This window comes from Diabrotica virgifera, chromosome 1 (assembly GCF_917563875.1).
Source record: "Diabrotica virgifera virgifera chromosome 1, PGI_DIABVI_V3a".
Lineage (NCBI taxonomy): Eukaryota > Metazoa > Arthropoda > Insecta > Coleoptera > Chrysomelidae > Diabrotica > Diabrotica virgifera.
In genome coordinates, this window is record NC_065443.1 from 257,711,119 (window position 1) to 257,731,249 (window position 20,131).

General features: G+C 35.3%; 1 protein-coding gene across 1 annotated transcript in view; it reads right to left on the minus strand.

Moving 5' to 3' along the window:
- Positions 1-1,649: 1,649 nt before the first annotated feature.
- The window catches only part of LOC126883609 (serine/threonine-protein phosphatase 6 regulatory ankyrin repeat subunit C-like), a 32,890-nt gene continuing 14,408 nt past the window's right edge, over positions 1,650-20,131 (minus strand). Inside the window, exon 2 of the mRNA XM_050649265.1 lies at positions 1,650-3,962. Coding sequence (XP_050505222.1) covers positions 2,305-3,882 — 1,578 coding nt within the window. The 5' untranslated portion in view covers positions 3,883-3,962 and the 3' untranslated portion in view covers positions 1,650-2,304. The remainder of the gene's footprint in view (positions 3,963-20,131) is intronic.

A 20,131-nucleotide genomic window follows, 5' to 3' on the forward strand; every position in this document is an offset into this window, starting at 1 on the left:
TGGTGTTTTATTTCAGTCTGTATTACCAGTATATAACATAGCAAGACAAGATCAGTATTTAGTATTTTGTATTTCAGGTGGTTGTAACCAGTGTCATAGAGTTCCTGTTGTTCGTTACTTCAAAATCTCGAACCTGTCCAACTTCTTGGTTCTGAGAGCCGAGTTGTTCGTTCGAGTTGGCGCCCTTTTTTCTTCTTCTTTCTTTGTTGTAACTCGATATTATTTTATCTCTAGCATTCTTATCTATTTTCCTTCCATTTTTGTATTAACAGTCTCATTTTCTTCCTAGTTACTATCATTTCATTACCAAATTTTCTTCTCATATCTCCAAAGCCAATATTCGGTGTATTGAAGCTAGCCCGACTACTCACTTAAGATTTAGTGTCTCTCTGCCCTTTTAATTTTTTTCCTGAGCTAAGCCCCTCTTCTTGTCGTCTTAAATCTCATATGATTTATTTTACCCATCTTTATTCAGTTCTTCTCTTCAAAAATCTCTATACCCAGAGTATAGAGGTTTCAAAGAAAAGAAATGTTTTTCTTATGTTAAGTTTGAAACACCCTGTAGGAAGGACGAGGTACAAGTCTGAGTATACATCCAAATCATATTGTAGTCTTATGTTTTATGAACATTTCGTTTTTTGAATGTGCCTGATATCTTTAGAAACAAAGAAAATAGACGGTTTTTTAGTTTAACATGTGTGTTTTAACCGAAACAAAAGTTTGAGACACCCTGTAGGGAGGAAAAGGTAAAATGGTGGTTATACATCGATACCTACTATGTTGTAGTCTAATATTTTGTGAACCTACTATTTTTTTTAATTTCTCTGATATCTTTAACAACAAAGAAACTACACGGTCTTATCATATCACTAAGATAAAATTATTTCCTATATATAGAGCTAAAGGAAAAGAGTGTTTATAGAAAAATAATATGTGTGATGTACCTCTCGCTATTTAAAGAGCCTCCTCGTAGACACCAAATCCGTATTACTTTCAGGGAAATTCCATCCCAAACGGAGCCTCCATTAAACAATCTCGTCTGTCTTATGTTGCGCTGTGCATACCGCTTACCTGGTCGATAAATAATTCTTATAGGTGTCGATAAGAACTGTTTACGTTATATTATGTGCCTTTCTGTTTTTAAAGTTTTGTTAACTGTATTTTTTATTGTTAATTTAGTTTTGTTTCAGTTAAGACACATATGTTAAGGAGTAAAACAACCTATTGTCTTTGTTTCTAAAGATATCAGGCAGATTCAAAAAATAAAATGTTCACAAAACATCAGACTACAATAAGGTTCCGATCTATCCTCAGATTTGTACCTCGTCCTCCCTACAGGGTGTTTCAAACTTAACATAAGAAAAACATTTCTTTTCTTCCACCCGTTATAAGTACCTACAAAAAGAAGTTTGAGTAAATCTTTGCACAACTATATAAATACTAAAGAAATATCTAAAATAATAAAAAAAAATTAATCCGTTCACGAAAAAATCAACTATGAAAATGAGCATACATTTTCTATATCCTTAACTTATGCCTCGCAGTGTAGTTGTTCCAAAAATTTAAATCCACATCCAAAGGAATCGGGAAATAATGTAAACAATTATTATAAGTGTGCCTTTAATATATTTTTTTAAGATTGGGTTTTGTTGTATTGTTAAATAAATTGTTTAGAAAATTATTATTTCTTCATTTGATAGTTTCACTTTCTTCGAGTAATTTTCTCCCTAAATTACACTCGTGCATCAAAATAATCAGATACTTTAGGTTTCAAGTGTATTGCCTTTTAAAAACTACTCTCGTCTATTTTCACATTTTGGCAAAAGAGCCCTCCTCCTTCGGAGTCGAGCTCTTTCGCCAAAATATGAAAATGAATTCTAGTAATTTTTAGGCAATACGCTGTCAATCAAGCAAAATTATAGATAATTTTGATGCACTTGTGTAATTACCCCCGAATATTTTCAGCTATAATAAACAATATTTCAGCTATAATACAGCTATAATAAACAATGATAAACAAAGTCTACACAATATCTTGTTTATTTTTTAATAAGAATAATATAATAGCCACATGCTAAACAACAAAATCAGGACCAGATGTAGTTGACAATATTTGGATGGTTGACTGCTAAAAATTATAATAGTTCTAGCCGAATTTTAAACATAATTATCAGATTTCAGAATGCTATAGCGTGGTCTTTCCAACCTACCCCTATATTTTGTCTATCTTGTATTATGGGCCCCTATATGTGCATTAAATTATTAACGATTTTTAAAAGAAACAAATACAAATATTAATTAGTATTAAAACAAATCGGATTGTATCACATTTTTAATCTCAGTCAAGTCTAAATAGTCCAATATTTTCCATCTTATTTCCAACGGTAACTTAGGCACAAATTTCTTCATTGCCAAGTCAGCATCTTTAAATAATTCCATCCTTTGAATACCTTTTTTAATATTAAGTTGTATCAACGGATTAATATTACTATATATCGAAAAGTCTTTAAGGCAATCTTCAATATTTTGTATCCCGTTTTTAATATTGTCGTTACATAGATATTTAATAAACGCGTTATGTTTATTGGTGTCGCAAATTATTTGATATAATGAAATAGTACTATTCTTTATTATCACATTATTCATCCTTGTTATTTCATTTCGACAGTCTTTACAGTATTGCGTTAATTCTTCGAAGAAAGGCCAACTATTTGGAATAAAGTCTCCAATGAAATTGTATATCAAAAAGGTGTATTTGATTATTACTTTAACAACGACCGTATGATTTCGTGGCTCATAAGCTCTAACAGCTTCTAAAGCTAACCATAGTATTGATTCTCCTTCATATTCAGCTAGTTTTAAATCAGCTCCATTCAGAATTAACAATTCTGTAACATTTGGGCACAAATTGTCTACCGCAACATACAAAGGCGTAACCCCTTGAACTTTCTTGTTAACGTCTGCACCATTTTCAAGCAAATATTTAACTATTTCAAATTGTTTAAATCTTGAAGCCACATGTAGAAGAGTACATTGTTCAGTTGTGCCATTCACATCTACACCTCCAATGATAAAATATTTTACAATTTCTAGCCTACCCATTTTAGTTGCCAAATTGACTGGACATCGATTTCTTGATCTTTCCTCTAGGTTACTCATTGCACCGTTTTTAAAAAGTAATTTGACAATTTCGAAATAGTTCACTCTACAAGCTATATATAAAGGAGTCCACTTAAATATATCTCCATCATTTATATTAACTCCTTTTTCTATAATGTCATGAACAATTTTAACTTTCCCACTTATAACAGCATGATGAATTGAACTCCGATTCTGAAGATCTTTGAGATGCACGTTAGCGTTGTTTAACAGTAAATAGTCCACTAATTTGATGTAACCCCTGCTGGCAGCAATATGAAGAGGGGTCATTTCGTTTTTTCCTAATTTAACATCTACGTCGATTCCATTTTCTAAATAATATTTCACAATTTCTCTATTGCCTACTTCTACAGCAAATAGGATAGGCATATCTATATCAACATCTGTACTTGAATACTGAACATTGGCTCCAGATTCTGTCAATAGTCGAACTAGTTCAAGATCGTTATTGAAAGTGGCGTAATGTAAAGGACTTCTTCCTCTAGTCACTTCTATTGCGTTAACATCAGCTCCTTTTTCCACCAAATATTTGACTATGTCTGTGAGTTTGGAATGTACAGCTATATGTAGAGCCGTGCAACCATCATAATCCATTTCATTAATTAGTGCCCCTCCTTCAACCAACTGTTGAACATCACATAAACTTCTACATTTTGTTGCTCTATGGAGTGGCCATATTCGGAATGTGCTAGGTAAAGTCCTCCTAAACATAGAATGTTCCATATTTAAGCACTGCCTTGGATGTATTAGTGAAATAGTTTGGGTCTATTGGTTCTATGTATGTCAGAATGGTGTATAAACATCTGCAACAAAAATATAAAGGTTAGTGTAATACCAAGCGATAGGATATAATGTGTTATATTTTTAAATATCTGGAAAAACCAACTTCATATACAGTGCGCTGGAATAAGTGTTACCCCTCCCTATTAACTTATTTATTTTTGACACATAATCAAGACGCTCGGAGAGGTCGATTTTTAAATTAATCATAGTATATTATAGCATCAATGTTTCGAACTTTAGCGTTCCATCTTTGAAGCGTTTTAAGCCTAACACGTTGGGCGCCATTTGAAGCGTTTTACATGTCTGCTCTATGGGGACAAGGAAAGACTATCTATAGAGATACTGTGGGGTAGAAATGGGGCTAGTAGAAGGAACAGACACGCAAACCTTCATGCGAACGGCAGCTCATTTTTTTTTGTGCGGTGGCGGGTCGTAGATTCGTTGGGAGGGGTAGGAGGGTTTAAAGAAGACTAACTACATAACCAAATAAGCAAAGGATACTTACACAGACTTGAGGACTTTCCTACTATTTAAACAAATTGGGACGCCGTTCGAAAAATCCTCAAATTCTCATATCGAGTACTTACTGGAAACCAAATGGGAGACATTCATCGTAGATTCCTCGTTGGGGTTATACTGGGCTACAAATTATCATCATATGGCTTCTATGCCATATCATTTTCTTCTGTTCTAAAACTTAATTCACTTGTATTAGTTATCTGTTAATAATTTTTTTAAATTAAAGAGGTTACAAAAAAAAATTGTGTACATTTCATAATGTTTATTTAAACCTTTATACCTTTTTATTTTTATTTTGAGAATAAACACATTCTCAAACCAGAAATGAATAATAATAACAAAATACATGATTTTACAATTTTTAACCTTATTTTTAGCAGTGTACCAAAACAAAAATTTGACATGGCTGTCAAAAGTCACTGTCATTTATTTACATAAAACTTTCCATGTTGAAAACAAATTATTTAAATATGTAAAACCTTTACCAAATTAATATCCACTTTGGAATTTATTTAAAATAAACATTATCCATACCTCAAAACAAAAATCCATGTCACAACACTTGGAACTTCAAAATTTTCCATTCGAGATTGGGGGGAGGGAAGACATTCAAATCATTATAAAACTGGAAACAGGAACTTACGGGAATTCTTACTGGAACATGTACAAATCCAAAACATCATCAAAAAAATAGCAACAGCTACATAAAGGACAGGAACCAGGAAACCACGCGCTTCTTTTTTACCGGCAAATCAAACTGCATAACAATAAAACTATTTCACAATAATATATCCATGTAAAATGCAGTGAAACTATTGTTATTATATTCCTTGACAAGTTAAAAATCCATCAGTTCTACTATAAGAAGAAAACCATTTTAAAAGCCGGCAAAGTGCGTTTCTTTGTGAGTCTGTTAGTTGAGTTCCACACAAAAAGATGTTTACTCTTCAGACATGTTTTTGGAACTATTTTATTTTCAGTGGCATATGTACCGCGTACCTAACCTTCCGAAAATTCTCGTACGCTTCAAGCCGATCATTCGTTCGGTTTGACATTTGATCAATCGGCGGAGAGAACTCAACGATCTTTCAAAATTCTGACCAATAATATCATAGGGTTTTTAGCGCTCAAAACTTGAGGGAAAAATACTGGGACCTAACGAATCCTTCCAGAACAATAAATGTTGATACAAGTAAACAGGAAATTTCCTAACCTTTACAATGCGAACAGGAGCGGCTTAGGAAATTTTAAAGATATATAAACTCGCAAAATATATTAGAAAAATAAATATTTTTCTTGGGATAGGATTAAAATTAATGGATATTTTTTTATAAAACATTGTAGTAGAAATCCATCTGCTACAATAGCCTCCTCGGAAGAGAGGAAACTGGATTACCAATTCAGTTTTCGATAACTACAAAAATCCAACATTGACATCTTGGGTGTGACAGGACAACAATACCAAAATATTTAAATAATGGCTAGTGGGGATTAAACAAAAACAAAACATCATTGTTAGGGAGTGGGCTAGCGTGCCATCAATCGCCAGACTCTTTAAAGTCGAGTAGACTTAAATGTTTAAAGACTCTACTGAGAACTGTAGGTGACAGGAGTTTCTGTGTCTTGGGAAAGAAATAATCTTGTGCCCTGTGTGGACCTCGCTGACATCCACGACAGTAACACAAGTGATATACATATTATATATACCATATAATACATACCATATAGCAGGGCAGACACAGCCTCATCACCTCGTTGCCTAACCAAGATTGGTTTTCAAAAACTAAAAAAATCTTTCTGAGCTCTTGGCTCAGCAGATAGGCATCTGCTTAAACTCTAAACACCTAGCGAGTTTCACGGGACATTCGGCAACGGTTCTGCAAAAGGAGGATTTAGACAATCCAGTCTAAATACCTCGTTGAGATAAAATGTCAAAAATGACATCTCAACAACTCATTCAAACAAGACCAACAAGGGGGGGGGGACGCGTGTGACAACATACAAAAGACCAAAAAAACTAGTATACTGGATTCAAACGGGATATCAAACTATTTAATCAAGACCAAAAAAATGAACGTAACTCATGACATAGGAAATACTACATCATTACGTTTTAAATCAAAAGTCCTATTTAGGACATAAAAGCCTTTCATGAAAGTTCACAAGACAACTTTCTTCATTTTCAAATCACTAACTGGGATATTCTTTATTTTTTGCAAAACCGGGGATATGATCTTACTTTTCCAAAACATGAGTAGATCTTACTTTTCCAAAACAATGGGTAGACTTTATTTTTCCAAAACATGAGTAGACTTCACTCTTCCAAACTGGGGTTAGACTACTTTTTCAAAACAGGGATGAAAGCAAACACAAGGGAAAGACCTAAGGGACATTGGAAAGAATGACAGTTCCGACGAACGACCACTTCCATTTATCCACCGAAAGCAAGCTTCACCTGTACTCAACGCGGCCAGATCCTAAGCTCACCAGCCTTGTCACAGCTTCTGCTCTTGGCCTACTTTCAATAAACAAACACAAGAGAGGTCAACGAACTATTCGCCAAAAAAAATCAAACTCCATCAGGGACATGGGCTAACAGACATTACGGGATAACAGACTCTAAAATTTCCAGACTAAACAGGGATAGACAAACAAGCAGGGAACAAAAGACTCAAAGACTTCTAGTCATACTCCATATACATGGGCTTACAAACACAAATAAATATTGAAACTTGGTTCTTAGTCATACTCCATATACATGGGCTTACAAACACAAATAATATTGAAACTTGGTTCTTATATGAGCTTACACAAAATAAAACCGTTCTTGCTCTGACTACTAATGGGAGTGTTCCCAGACAACTGAACAACACTTCCTCATCACGAGTATTACACTTGTGATATGCCAGATACAAGAAAACATACATCATTTTATTAACAAGTGGAGGGGCCTCGCCACGGTTTCCCTCTTCACTTCTTTATGAACAAGTGGAGGGGCCTCGCCACGGTTTCCCTCTTCACTTCTTCATGGGGTTACTTTTTCTTCACTTCTAACATGAACAAATCCATATATCAAGGGTTATTTTCAAAACAGTGTCGACAGAGTACGCTATCTTCAAATCAAAAAGTGATAGCTTTTCTCCTGGCTGCTTGAAAAAACAAGGGGTCTACTTCTTCATTAATAAGTGGAGGGGCCTCGCCTCAGTTTCCCTCTTCACTTCTTCATGAACAAGTGGAGGGGCCTCGCCACGGTTTCCCTCTTCACTTCTTCATGGGGTTACTTCTTCAAGGATGACTTCTCCAACTAACCTGTGGCAATAATATACCCAATATAGATAGGCTTCGCTGGAAAATCACGGGACTTACTCACACAGACCATACCGAATTAGCTCATACACGGACCATACCAACTATTATCACACATCTACTCAAACGACCAAATCAATAATCACAAAAAACGTTTATTCTGTAAAAAACTGTTGATCTATAAGAATACATGCAAAAAAATGCAACATATTGTTATACTCTATAAGTGGATTCAATATTCAAAACTTTTTAAACGTAACTTTTAGCAAAATCTTCAAAAAAAATTTTTAACGTTACTTTTTTACCAAAATTTTCAAAAAAAATTTTTACTTTATTTTTTACTCAATTGTTTGTCTATATAATTCCTCAATATTTTCCAAAAAATTTAACCAATGCTTTCATCATGGGTACAATATCAATACAATATAGTAAGTACGCTACAATATTTAACATACTATTCTGTTGTACGATACATAAAATACAATACCAGTATACTACGGTTTACCTAAAATGGGGTTACAAGTTAAATACACTATGATGTATGAAATGGTACATGCCTATACAATCAGCAGCATGACCAAATCAACACCACAATACCATGTGTACATACTTACACCTCTTTTGGAAAAATTATTAACATGCGTAAACAAAAATAACAAAAATGGGCTCTTTCATGGGGACTAACAGACTGAAACAGTTTCGGGGGCACTAGAAGACATGAAACAGTTTCTGGGGGCAAGACAAGAGGAATCTGGGCTAAACTACATGGAAAGACTGGGGCGATATTTACTCAGGTCAAACTTCAGGGTGTACGTTACAAGTGTAACACCAAGTGGAGATGGCTAAAGATATTGGGGACTAGTAGATAGGCTAACTACTAGTTGAACATGTCTACAAGCTAGACCTGTAACAATGGGCGTACAAAACATGACACGAGTCGAGCTTCCATGTTATCGGAAACACTTGCACCACAAACCGAGATCGGCTGCCCAAGGGACGGGCACTGCCTAACAGTTGTAGTACAAATGAGACCGAAAGGAGGCTAAAGGGATATGGTAGTGGGAACATGCAAATGGGGTCTGAGGGAGGTCAAAAAAAGATACGGGCCCCACGTTGCCGGGGTCATTTGAAGCGTTCAACTGGACAAGGCAACTACTGGATACTGAAGGAGGCAGAAAAATGAATCAGCCCCACGTTGTCGGGGCCATTTGAAGCGTTTTAAGCCTAACACATTGGGCGCCATTTGAAGCGTTTTACATGTCTGCTCTATGGGGACAAGGAAAGACTATCTATAGAGATACTGTGGGGTAGAAATGGGGCTAGTAGAAGGAACAGACACGCAAACCTTCATGCGAACGGCAGCTCATTTTTTTTGTGCGGTGGCGGGTCGTAGATTCGTTGGGAGGGGTAGGAGGGTTTAAAGAAGACTAACTACATAACCAAATAAGCAAAGGATACTTACACAGACTTGAGGACTTTCCTACTATTTAAACAAATTGGGACGCCGTTCGAAAAATCCTCAAATTCTCATATCGAGTACTTACTGGAAACCAAATGGGAGACATTCATCGTAGATTCCTCGTTGGGGTTATACTGGGCTACAAATTATCATCATATGGCTTCTATGCCATATCATTTTCTTCTGTTCTAAAACTTAATTCACTTGTATTAGTTATCTGTTAATAATTTTTTTAAATTAAAGAGGTTACAAAAAAAAATTGTGTACATTTCATAATGTTTATTTAAACCCTTATACCTTTTTATTTTTATTTTGAGAATAAACACATTCTCAAACCAGAAATGAATAATAATAACAAAATACATGATTTTACAATTTTTAACCTTATTTTTAGCAGTGTACCAAAACAAAAATTTGACATGGCTGTCAAAAGTCACTGTCATTTATTTACATAAAACTTTCCATGTTGAAAACAAATTATTTAAATATGTAAAACCTTTACCAAATTAATATCCACTTTTGAATTTATTTAAAATAAACATTATCCATACCTCAAAACAAAAATCCATGTCACAACACTTGGAACTTCAAAATTTTCCATTCGAGATTGGGGGGAGGGAAGACATTCAAATCATTATAAAACTGGAAACAGGAACTTACGGGAATTCTTACTGGAACATGTACAAATCCAAAACATCATCAAAAAAATAGCAACAGCTACATAAAGGACAGGAACCAGGAAACCACGCGCTTCTTTTTTACCGGCAAATCAAACTGCATAACAATAAAACTATTTCACAATAATATATCCATGTAAAATGCAGTGAAACTATTGTTATTATATTCCTTGACAAGTTAAAAATCCATCAGTTCTACTATAAGAAGAAAACCATTTTAAAAGCCGGCAAAGTGCGTTTCTTTGTGAGTCTGTTAGTTGAGTTCCACACAAAAAGATGTTTACTCTTCAGACATGTTTTTGGAACTATTTTATTTTCAGTGGCATATGTACCGCGTACCTAACCTTCCGAAAATTCTCGTACGCTTCAATAGCTTCAAGCCGATCATTCGTTCGGTTTGACATTTGATCAATCGGCGGAGAGAACTCAACGATCTTTCAAAATTCTGACCAATAATATCATAGGGTTTTTAGCGCTCAAAACTTGAGGGAAAAATACTGGGACCTAACGAATCCTTCCAGAACAATAAATGTTGATACAAGTAAACAGGAAATTTCCTAACCTTTACAATGCGAACAGGAGCGGCTTAGGAAATTTTAAAGATATATAAACTCGCAAAATATATTAGAAAAATAAATATTTTTCTTGGGATAGGATTAAAATTAATGGATATTTTTTTATAAAACATTGTAGTAGAAATCCATCTGCTACATCTTCAGGTGACAGGCATAACTTTGAATTTTTTAAATAGGAAAGCATATCATGTGACACCTCATTAAAAAGCTTTTGAAATAATGATTATTAAAAATATATAATACTTTAATCATTTTTGAGAGCGTAGCCGCAAAATTTCGGTCGAATTATTTTTAAATGCATTCATTTTTTTCGAACCCTGACAAAACTAATAAGTATTTTTGAAAAATTTAAACGCAGAATGAAAGACTACATTATTATCGAGGATTAAGTGTCCCTAAAAACTTCTATTATGTTTATTTTAATAAGTCACAGAGAAGAAAAAAAGAGAAAATTGAGTGTTATTTTTAATTTCAAATATATCGTTCAAAAGAAACATTTTGTTTATTCTAAGGGACTTTCAGCCCTCGGCAATAATGTAATCTTTCATTCTGCGTTTAAATTTTTCAAAAATACTTTTTAGTTTTCTCAGGATTCAAAAAAAATTAATGCATTTAAAAAGAATTCAACCGAGATTTTACGCTTACTCTCTCAAAAAAGATTAAAGTGTGTCCAATACCAAATATTCAGAATTAATGTCCGATATTGAACAGTATAATTATATCACCCAAAATAATTTGTTTTTATATTTAAACATGTGGATCATTAATTTAGATACTAATTTGTCAATATTAAACAATATAATTTGGAAATTATACAAAAGTGCTGAATACTCAGTACTCACCGTTCTCCTGGGGTAACTTCCCTAGTGTCGGTCTTTATAAATAAATTATCTAAGTGCTATTGGTGTTTCAATCAACTGAAGATTGCCTCCACTGAGCCCCCGAAGATTAGACATGGTCCGTATCGAGCAAAAGAAAACATCAAGGAATTGACAAGTCTCGACAAACCTATATACAGTCCACGGTAAACAACACCCGTAGAACAGATAGACGACATTAGGTCCGGGAGAACCAGAACACAGCATCCCGACCACAGCCACAGGGCCAAACCAGAGCCACAGGGCGAACCATAAACAAGCAGGATAGCGCAGCAGCATCCAGACCACAGCCAAAGGGACAAACCAGAGCCACAGGGCGAACCATAAACAAGCAGGATAGCGCAGCAGCATCCCGACCACAGTCACAGGGCCAAACCAGAGCCACAGGTCGAACCATAAACAAGCAGGATAGCGCAGCAGCATCCCGACCACAGCCATAGGGCCAAACCAGAGCCACAGGGCGAACCATAAACAAGCAGCGTAGCTCAGCAGCATCCCGACCACAGCCACAGGGCCAACCAGACAAGAGAGCGACTCAACGCGCAGAAACGAGAAAGAAAAAGAACCGTAAGTTTTTGAATAAATTAACATTTAAAATTACATTTTTTCCAACATTGCACGTATTGTATGCCGTATCAAAATATAAAAGTCCACTCTATACAACATTCTTACTTCTCTAATAATAATAAACGTTGTTTATCTCTAAAAATAGTTATTACATATTTATCTTACTTTGAAAATTTTATTAATAAATAAGTACACTTTCATAATTTTAGTAAAACATTGTAACTAAGAATTTTCATTTTTTTTATATTTTGCGTAACTACATATAGTCCTGTCGCCAGGGGGGGTACAACGGCCTCGTTAATTCAGATGGACTTACCCAATTTTTTTTTATGTATTTTGACCCGTAGAACACGAATTTTTTGGGTAACAGTTGATCCGGATGTCGATAAGATTGTTATAGACCAAGAACTTGAGGAATCAAATAACAGCGATTTTTGGCAAAACAAAACAATATTTTGTATTTTTTGGGTCATTTTAAGCAAAAAATATTTCTACAAGTTTTTTAGTAGGATGCACAGTTTTCGAGATAAACGCGGTTGAACTTTCAAAAAATCGAAAAACTGCAATTTTTAAACCCGAATAACTTTTGATTAAAAAATAAAATAGCAATTCTGCTTAGCGCCTTTGAAAGTTCAAGTCAAATTATGTCGGTTTTGATTATTTGCATTGCTAAAAATTTATTGCGTTATTGCTAAACAAAGCTACAAACAACTTGTGCGTGAGTGATGTTTCTATGATTTCTCATTTAAAATCGAACGAGTAGGTAGAATAGGTACTAGTGTAATCAAGACTATTTCTACGTTACATGCGTTAAAACGCATGTAAAAGCACGGGAAACCCTACGTGTTTATAGCTTTGTTAAACAATAAAAAAATAAATTTTTACCAATGCAAATAATCAAAACCGATATAATTTGACTTAAACTTTCAAATGCGGTAAGCAGACTTGCTATTTTATTTTTTAATCAAAAGTTATTCGGGTTCAAAAATTGCAATTTTTCGATTTTTTTAAAGTTCAACCGCGTTTATCTCGAAAACTGTGCATCCTACGAAAAAACTTGTAGAAATATTTTTTACTTAAAATGGCCCAAAAAATACAAAATATTGTTTTGTTTTGCCAAAAATCGCTGTTATTTGATTCCTCAAGTTCTTGGTCTATAACAATCTTATCGACATCCGGATCAACTGTTACCCAAAAAATTCGTGTTCTACGGGTCAAAATACATAAAAAAAACTTGAGTAAGTCCATCTGAATTAACGAGGCCGTTGTACCCCCCCTGGCGACAGGACTAATAATATTATAATTCATTCACCTAATAATTCAAACTGACCTGCATTAAACTGACGATTTATCTGCAAGGTCAAACAGTATCATATTTCTCTATTACTAAACCTCAAGGCCTCCGTAATTAGTAGTCGTATTACCGGTATTTATAAATTATACAAGTTGAATCAGAGTGATTGAAAATATAAACATTTTAATAGCGTATAATATCGTTTGCTCCTGAATAAAAGTAGGAAAATTTAAAAATTGTTAAAAACATGGAAACTGTATACTTGAAGCAGGCAGAGATCGGAGCGGAGATAGGTAAAATTGTATAGGTTTTAAAAGGGATTCGTCTTCTCGGAAAAATCAGCAATATATTAAAGAGCGTCAGGAAAGGTTGGAGGATTATTGGACAAGATTTTTAAATAACCACGAAAAACTATTAGAGGGAAGTGCGACGAAAGACAAATACTTTGAAACAAAATACTACGATCAGGTCTTGAAGACATATATTGAGGGTAAAACCCTGTTGGAAGAATATGGAAGAAACCTAAAAAGAGGAAAAGCACAAAAAATTAGGAGATACAAATAAGAAAACAAAGAATCGAGGAATTATTACGGCAAGAAAATGAACAAGACTTGCAGGAGGATGAAGAACTGCAGTCAGAGTTAAAAGAACACATGGAAAAAGTAAGTACACTCGTGATCGAAGCAACAGTAAATGAGGAGCTAGACTTTTTGGATAATGGAGAAGTAGAGAGAATAAATCAACTAAGGAGTACAGTCAGGGAAACTTTAAAGAAATTACGGCCAAGTATGCAACGGCCGGACAGCATACAGAGGAGAGATGGGGTGACATTACCCCAAGTGAAAATTCCTGTGTATGAAGGAAGATACGAGACGTGGAGAACTTTCCACGATCTGTTTACTAAAGTAATACATGAAAACGACTAATTATTATCGAACGCAGAAAAAATGCAGTACCTAAAAACTCAAGTAAGAGGGGAAGCCAACAGAATGATACAACATTTATACATATCCGAGGCCAACTACGAAGTGGTCTGGAACATGTTAAAGGAAAGGTATGAAAACCCGAGGATGATATTGTTTAAACTAATAGACAGGACGCTACTAGCGCAGGAAGTAAAGGAAGCTTCTGCTAGAGTACTGAAATCGCTACATGACACCTTCCATGAGTATCTGGAAGCCATCGGAGGAACAGGAACAGACAAGGAAGCATGGAGCTCATTGTTAGCCCGAATAAGCATAACAAAATGGGATAATGAAACAAGGAGACTATACGAAAACCACATCGGAGACAGTAGAGAGATACCGACGTACAAATCGACACAAACATTTATACAGCAAAGATTCCAAACACTGGAGCTGCTGGAAGCAGAAAAGAGACAAGAGAAACAAGGAGGATCGGGTAGGAAAACACGAATAAGTTGCGTGATGTGCAACGGAGATCACGGAGTAGCACACTGTAGAGAATTTCAGGAACTCAATACAAGAGAACGGAACAGAATAATAAGAGAAAAAGGATGGTGTGCGAATTGCCTAGCACATAATAAAGAAAAACAATGTCTTTTACAGCTGAGGTGCAGAAAATGTGGCGGAGACAACCACACAATGTTGCATTATGAAAGAGGAAACACGGCAACAGCAAAAAGGAGCTCAAATGAAACGAAAGGAGAACAAGCACAAGAAAGAAATGGAAGAGAATCGAACAATAGGAGAAACGGGTACCAATCAGACAGGTACAGAGGAGGAAATAATTATTCGAACAACACCAGAGAACAAAATAACGGAAGGCAAGAAAATTCGCAAGAGAACCATGGACAAAGGAACAACAACACACAACACAGAGGTCAAAACTCAGTTAACTGTGCAAGCCATAAGGAAGGTGAAGCACTACTAGCCACAGCAGTGGTACGCATAAGAGATGCGAAGGGAGATTCTCACATAATGAGAGCACTAATCGACCAAGGGTCACAATGCGCATTTATAACGGAAAAAGCGGCGACGGCGCTAGGAACAAAAAGGAAACCAATACAGGCGACCATATCGGGAGTAGGCTCGTCACGGGAAAATACAGCCAACTGGAGCATGAGACTTTTGATTGGAACTCATTTCCAAAGTGATTTCGAGATGGAAATAGAGGAACTGGTATTACCAAAAATAACAAGGGATTTACCGGAACAGGACATAATATTACAGGAATATAAAGAGAAAAACGCACTACTGGCAGATCCAAGATACTACAAGGTAGGGAAAATAGATTTATTGCTAGGAATAAAAGAATATAGCTACATAAAAGAATATAGAGATAGAGATATACCAATGTGTCTAAAACGTAGAGTTTATGACAAATGTATCTTGCCTGTAACTACATATCGACGGTTGAAAGGCAAAAGTGACCAAACGCCAATTTGGGCGATATTGACATATATATATCATTGAAATCAGAAAATTTTTCTGCGTCGATTGGTTGTATCCTCATGCGGCTATGATGAAGTTTTTGTCGCTTGGTTACTTAAAATAATTGACATTTTTAACAATTTTCGGCGACCAAGCGACTAGAATTTTGTAAATTTAATAACAGTTTTCATTTCGTACCTCTTCCATTTTAATCATTTACAGTTAGTAAGTTTTTATTAGATTGTATTTTAAATGTTTGGGCGCGTAGTGATTTTTTACAAACAATATCTAGAGTTTTTAAAATGCTTAAGAAATTTTACCCTACCCGAAAATATTTTTTTTGTCATTTATTACTTTTTTTCGCACATTAATTGAATAACATTTTTGTTTAGTTAATTATATCGAGATGTAACTTTCTTAAAAAAGATAAATAGTTCTTTCTTTCTACCGAAAATAGGTCGAAGTTGTCGCTTGGTAATAATTTACCTGCCGTTTTTTTTATGTTTTTGTTGCTTAGATATAATATATTTCTTTAAAAAGGAAATTTTAAAAGGAAGTTTATCATTAGGTTTGTTCCAACTCGATACAAAACCGTTCTTGAACGGTTACGAGTATGCGCAGTAACGAAAAATGTGTTACTGCGCATAATTATTCGTTATTGCGCATGCGTGTAACGATTCAAGAACGGTTTTGTATCGAGTTGGAACAAACCTATTATTGCACGTAACCTGTTCCGAAGTTTAGAAGGGCTCCAATTCATATTTTGGCCTTGACTATAAGCTTCAAATTATAGATTTTGTTTGATGATAAAATCCATTCAATAAAAACATTCGACAAATTTGCTGACGTTTTCTTCATTTTCGCATAATTAATGTTTCATGTGAGTGTCATTCTCACACTTTTTTATCTTTCAATGGGTTATTATTATTGAGTAAGGTTTACTAAAACCAATAGTCATAAATAAATCTGGGAAATACATACTGCTGAATCGTCGCTATAAAGTATTATTTACTTTACTGCTATATAAATAGGTCACTGGTACTTAATAGAAATATCTTAACATTTGCAAGTGTAGCAGTATGCCAAGAAATCAGTAAATATTTCAAATAAGAAATTCGAATCCATCAACTAAATTAAGAAATTTATACAGTTCACTGATCATGCATGTCGTATAGATAAAGACGACACGATTCAAAGTAAGATTTGTTATTAGTATGATAATTACGGTATATTAAATTTTTTAGTTTTCTAGTTCAACCATTTTACCTGTTACAAAACATGAATGATTTTCGGATAGGTCATATTTCTGATAATACATTCAAAAATGTATCAGGTTTAGTCAATTTTACCAGTTCCGATAATAAAAATTAGTCACCTTCAGTATCTTTTTCCAGTTGAAGTTAAAAAAATATAGTCGGTTGGTAACTTTTTCCTGGTTGCGATTTAGCAGAAAATATTACTAACCGACACTATTTCATAAACTATTAAAAAAATACATAGTCTACAAAGGGTAGTTTATAAAGTATCTAAACTGCATTTAAAGTTCGTTGGAATTTTGAAAATAAAACCACTAAATCATGTTTTATGAATTTTTTTTCAAAATTTAAAACTTTAAACCCTCTACTGTAAAGTTAGCCAAATGTCGCTTGGTCATTTTTGCCTTTCAGCCGTCGATATGGACTGGAGACCATGGCCGTTACAAAGAAAACCTTAGAGCAGCTCAGTACAACTCAAAGAGCGATGGAGAGGGCCATGCTAGGGATTAGTTTGAGAGACAAAATTCGAAATATCGACATTCGTGAAATAACAAAGATTACTGATGTCGCAGAACGTATAGCAAGGCTCAAGTGGCAATGGGTCGGACATGTTGCCCGAGATAATTCCGAAAAATGGACACAGAGACTAACAAACTGGAGACCAAGAGAAAACAGGCGAGGAGTAGGCAGACCGCAGAAGAGGTAGGCAGATGATATCAAACAAGTCGCGGGCAAACAGTGGATGAGAATTGCCAAGAGTAGAAATCGATGGAAGCAAATGGAAGAGGCCTATGTCCAGCAGTGGACGAACACAGGCTGAAGAAGAAGAAGAAGAAGAAGAAGAAGAAGAAGAAGAAGAAGAAGAAGAAGAAGCTACATATTGACAGAAGGGATGAACCGAATAAGCAATGGTCTTCTAAGTCAAAACACCAAACTAGGATGGATAGTTTCGGGGATAGCACGAGAAAAGGAGGCTACAAAAGCAGAAGTATGCTGTATGATATCCAGACAAGAAATGGACACACAAATAAAGAAATTCTGCGAATTGGAAGAAGTAAATCAGGAAACAAGTCTCTCAGTAGAAGAACAAGAATGTGAAGAGATGTATCGACAGATAGTAAAAAGAAATGAAGAAGGAAGATACGAAGTAAGAATTCCGTTTAGGGAAGACGTCAAAAAGTTAGGAGAATCAAAGCAGCAGGCATTCGCCAGATTGATGCAACTAGCAAAGACATTTATAAAGGACAAACAGTTAGAAATGAATTACAGACAATTCATGGAAGATTATGAAAAACAAGGTCATATGGGAATAGCAGAAAACCAGGGAGATGGATATTACCTACCTCATCACCCAGTGAGAAAGGAGGACAGTACTACAACAAAAATAAGAGCCGTGTTTGACGCATCAAGTAAAAGCTCATTAGCAGTAAGTCTGAATGATATTATGCACACGGGGCCAAAATTACAGCAGGATTTGACAAATATACTATTAAAATGGAGATCCAATAAGGTAGCATACTCAGCGGATCTGGAGAAAATGTTTAGACAAATCAGAATGGTAGAAGAAGACCAAATATATCAAAAAATACTCTGGAGAAACGACACAAAGGATCCAGTACAGGAATATAATTTGAAAACGGTGACATACGGCACGGCCGCAGCACCATTTTTAGCGTTAAGAACAATACAACAGTTACAAGAAGACGAAGAAGAGGAATTCCCTATGGCGGCGAAAATAGTAAAGGAAAATATGTATGTAGACGACATCCTAGGAGGAGCTGAGACGTTGCAAGAAGCAGAAGCAGCCCAAAAGGAACTAATACAACTTTTCAAGAAAGGAGGATTTACACTTAGAAAATGGTTGAGCAACGAAAACAAAATGGAAAACGTGCCGGAAGAAATGAGGAACTTTGATTCCAAGACATTCAAGCAAGAAGAAGTACGAAAGACGTTAGTAATACATTGGTCACCTATAGAAGATACAATCAAATTCAAAATAGAAATAACGACGACAAAGAAAATAACGAAAAGACACATACTGTCAGAAGTAGCAAAACTATATGACCCATTATAGTGGATAGCACCAGTAGTAATTCAAGCGAAAATGTTCATACAAGAACTTTGGGAGCAAAAGACCAGTTGGGATAAAGAATTAACTAGCACGCAACAAAGCCGGTGGAAAACGTACCAGGCTTTAGCATTAATAAATAAATCTTGAGAAAATAGCAATACCTAGGTGGAACAACTTAAATAACACAATCAGAGTAGAACTACATGGATTCGGAGATGCGTCTTTGAAAGGATATGGAGCGGTAATTTATCCAAGGGCCCGGAAATTAAAACTAGTCTTATGATATCAAAATCGAAATTCGCACCATTGAAGGGAAAAACAACATTACCAAGATTAGAACTGTGTGCCGCAGTACTATTAGCAAATTTAATGAAGAAAACGCTACAAGCATTGAACAGGGAGAACATTGAAGTATATGCATGGTCGGATTCAACAATAACCCTGGCTTGGATAAAGGGATCGTCAAAAAGGTGAAAAATGTTCGTTGCCAACAGAGTAGAGAACATAAAAAGCATTATAGTACCAGAAAAATGGCATAAGGTGGATACAAAGGAAAACCCAGGGGACATTCTCTCACGTGGAAGTACCGCATCAGAGTTATTAGAAGCGTAGTTATGGTGGAAGGGACCAACTTGGCTGGCAAGTGAAGTAGAAATTAGGCAGACAGCAGCGGAAATACCAGAAACACATGAGGAAGAAGTCAGAACGAAAGTAACGGTGCACACGGCAACGATAAAGGAAGACATATGCGAGAGATTCTCGAATTTAGATAGAATGAGAAGAGTAGGTATTATCATATTGTACGAGATTTGCAAACAACTGCAGAAAGAAGAATGACAAAAACCAAGGACAGCTTACAGTCCGAGAATTAGAGGAAACACTATTAAAGGTGATAAAGCTCACACAGCACACCTACTTCAAACAAGAAATCGACAAGCTGGAGAAGAAACAGCAACTAGACAGGAAGAACAAATTAGCATCAGTGGTACCATTCCTGGATAAACAAGGGATTTTAAGAGTCACCGGAAGGCTGAGGCACACGAATCTACAGTACTCGGAAAACATCCAATAATTTTACCAAAGGAAAGTGCACTAACAAAACTAATTATATCGGAGAGTCACACTAGAAACTTACATAGCGAACTACAACAGACATTACAGTACATAAAGAGAAAATACTGGATAATAAACGGA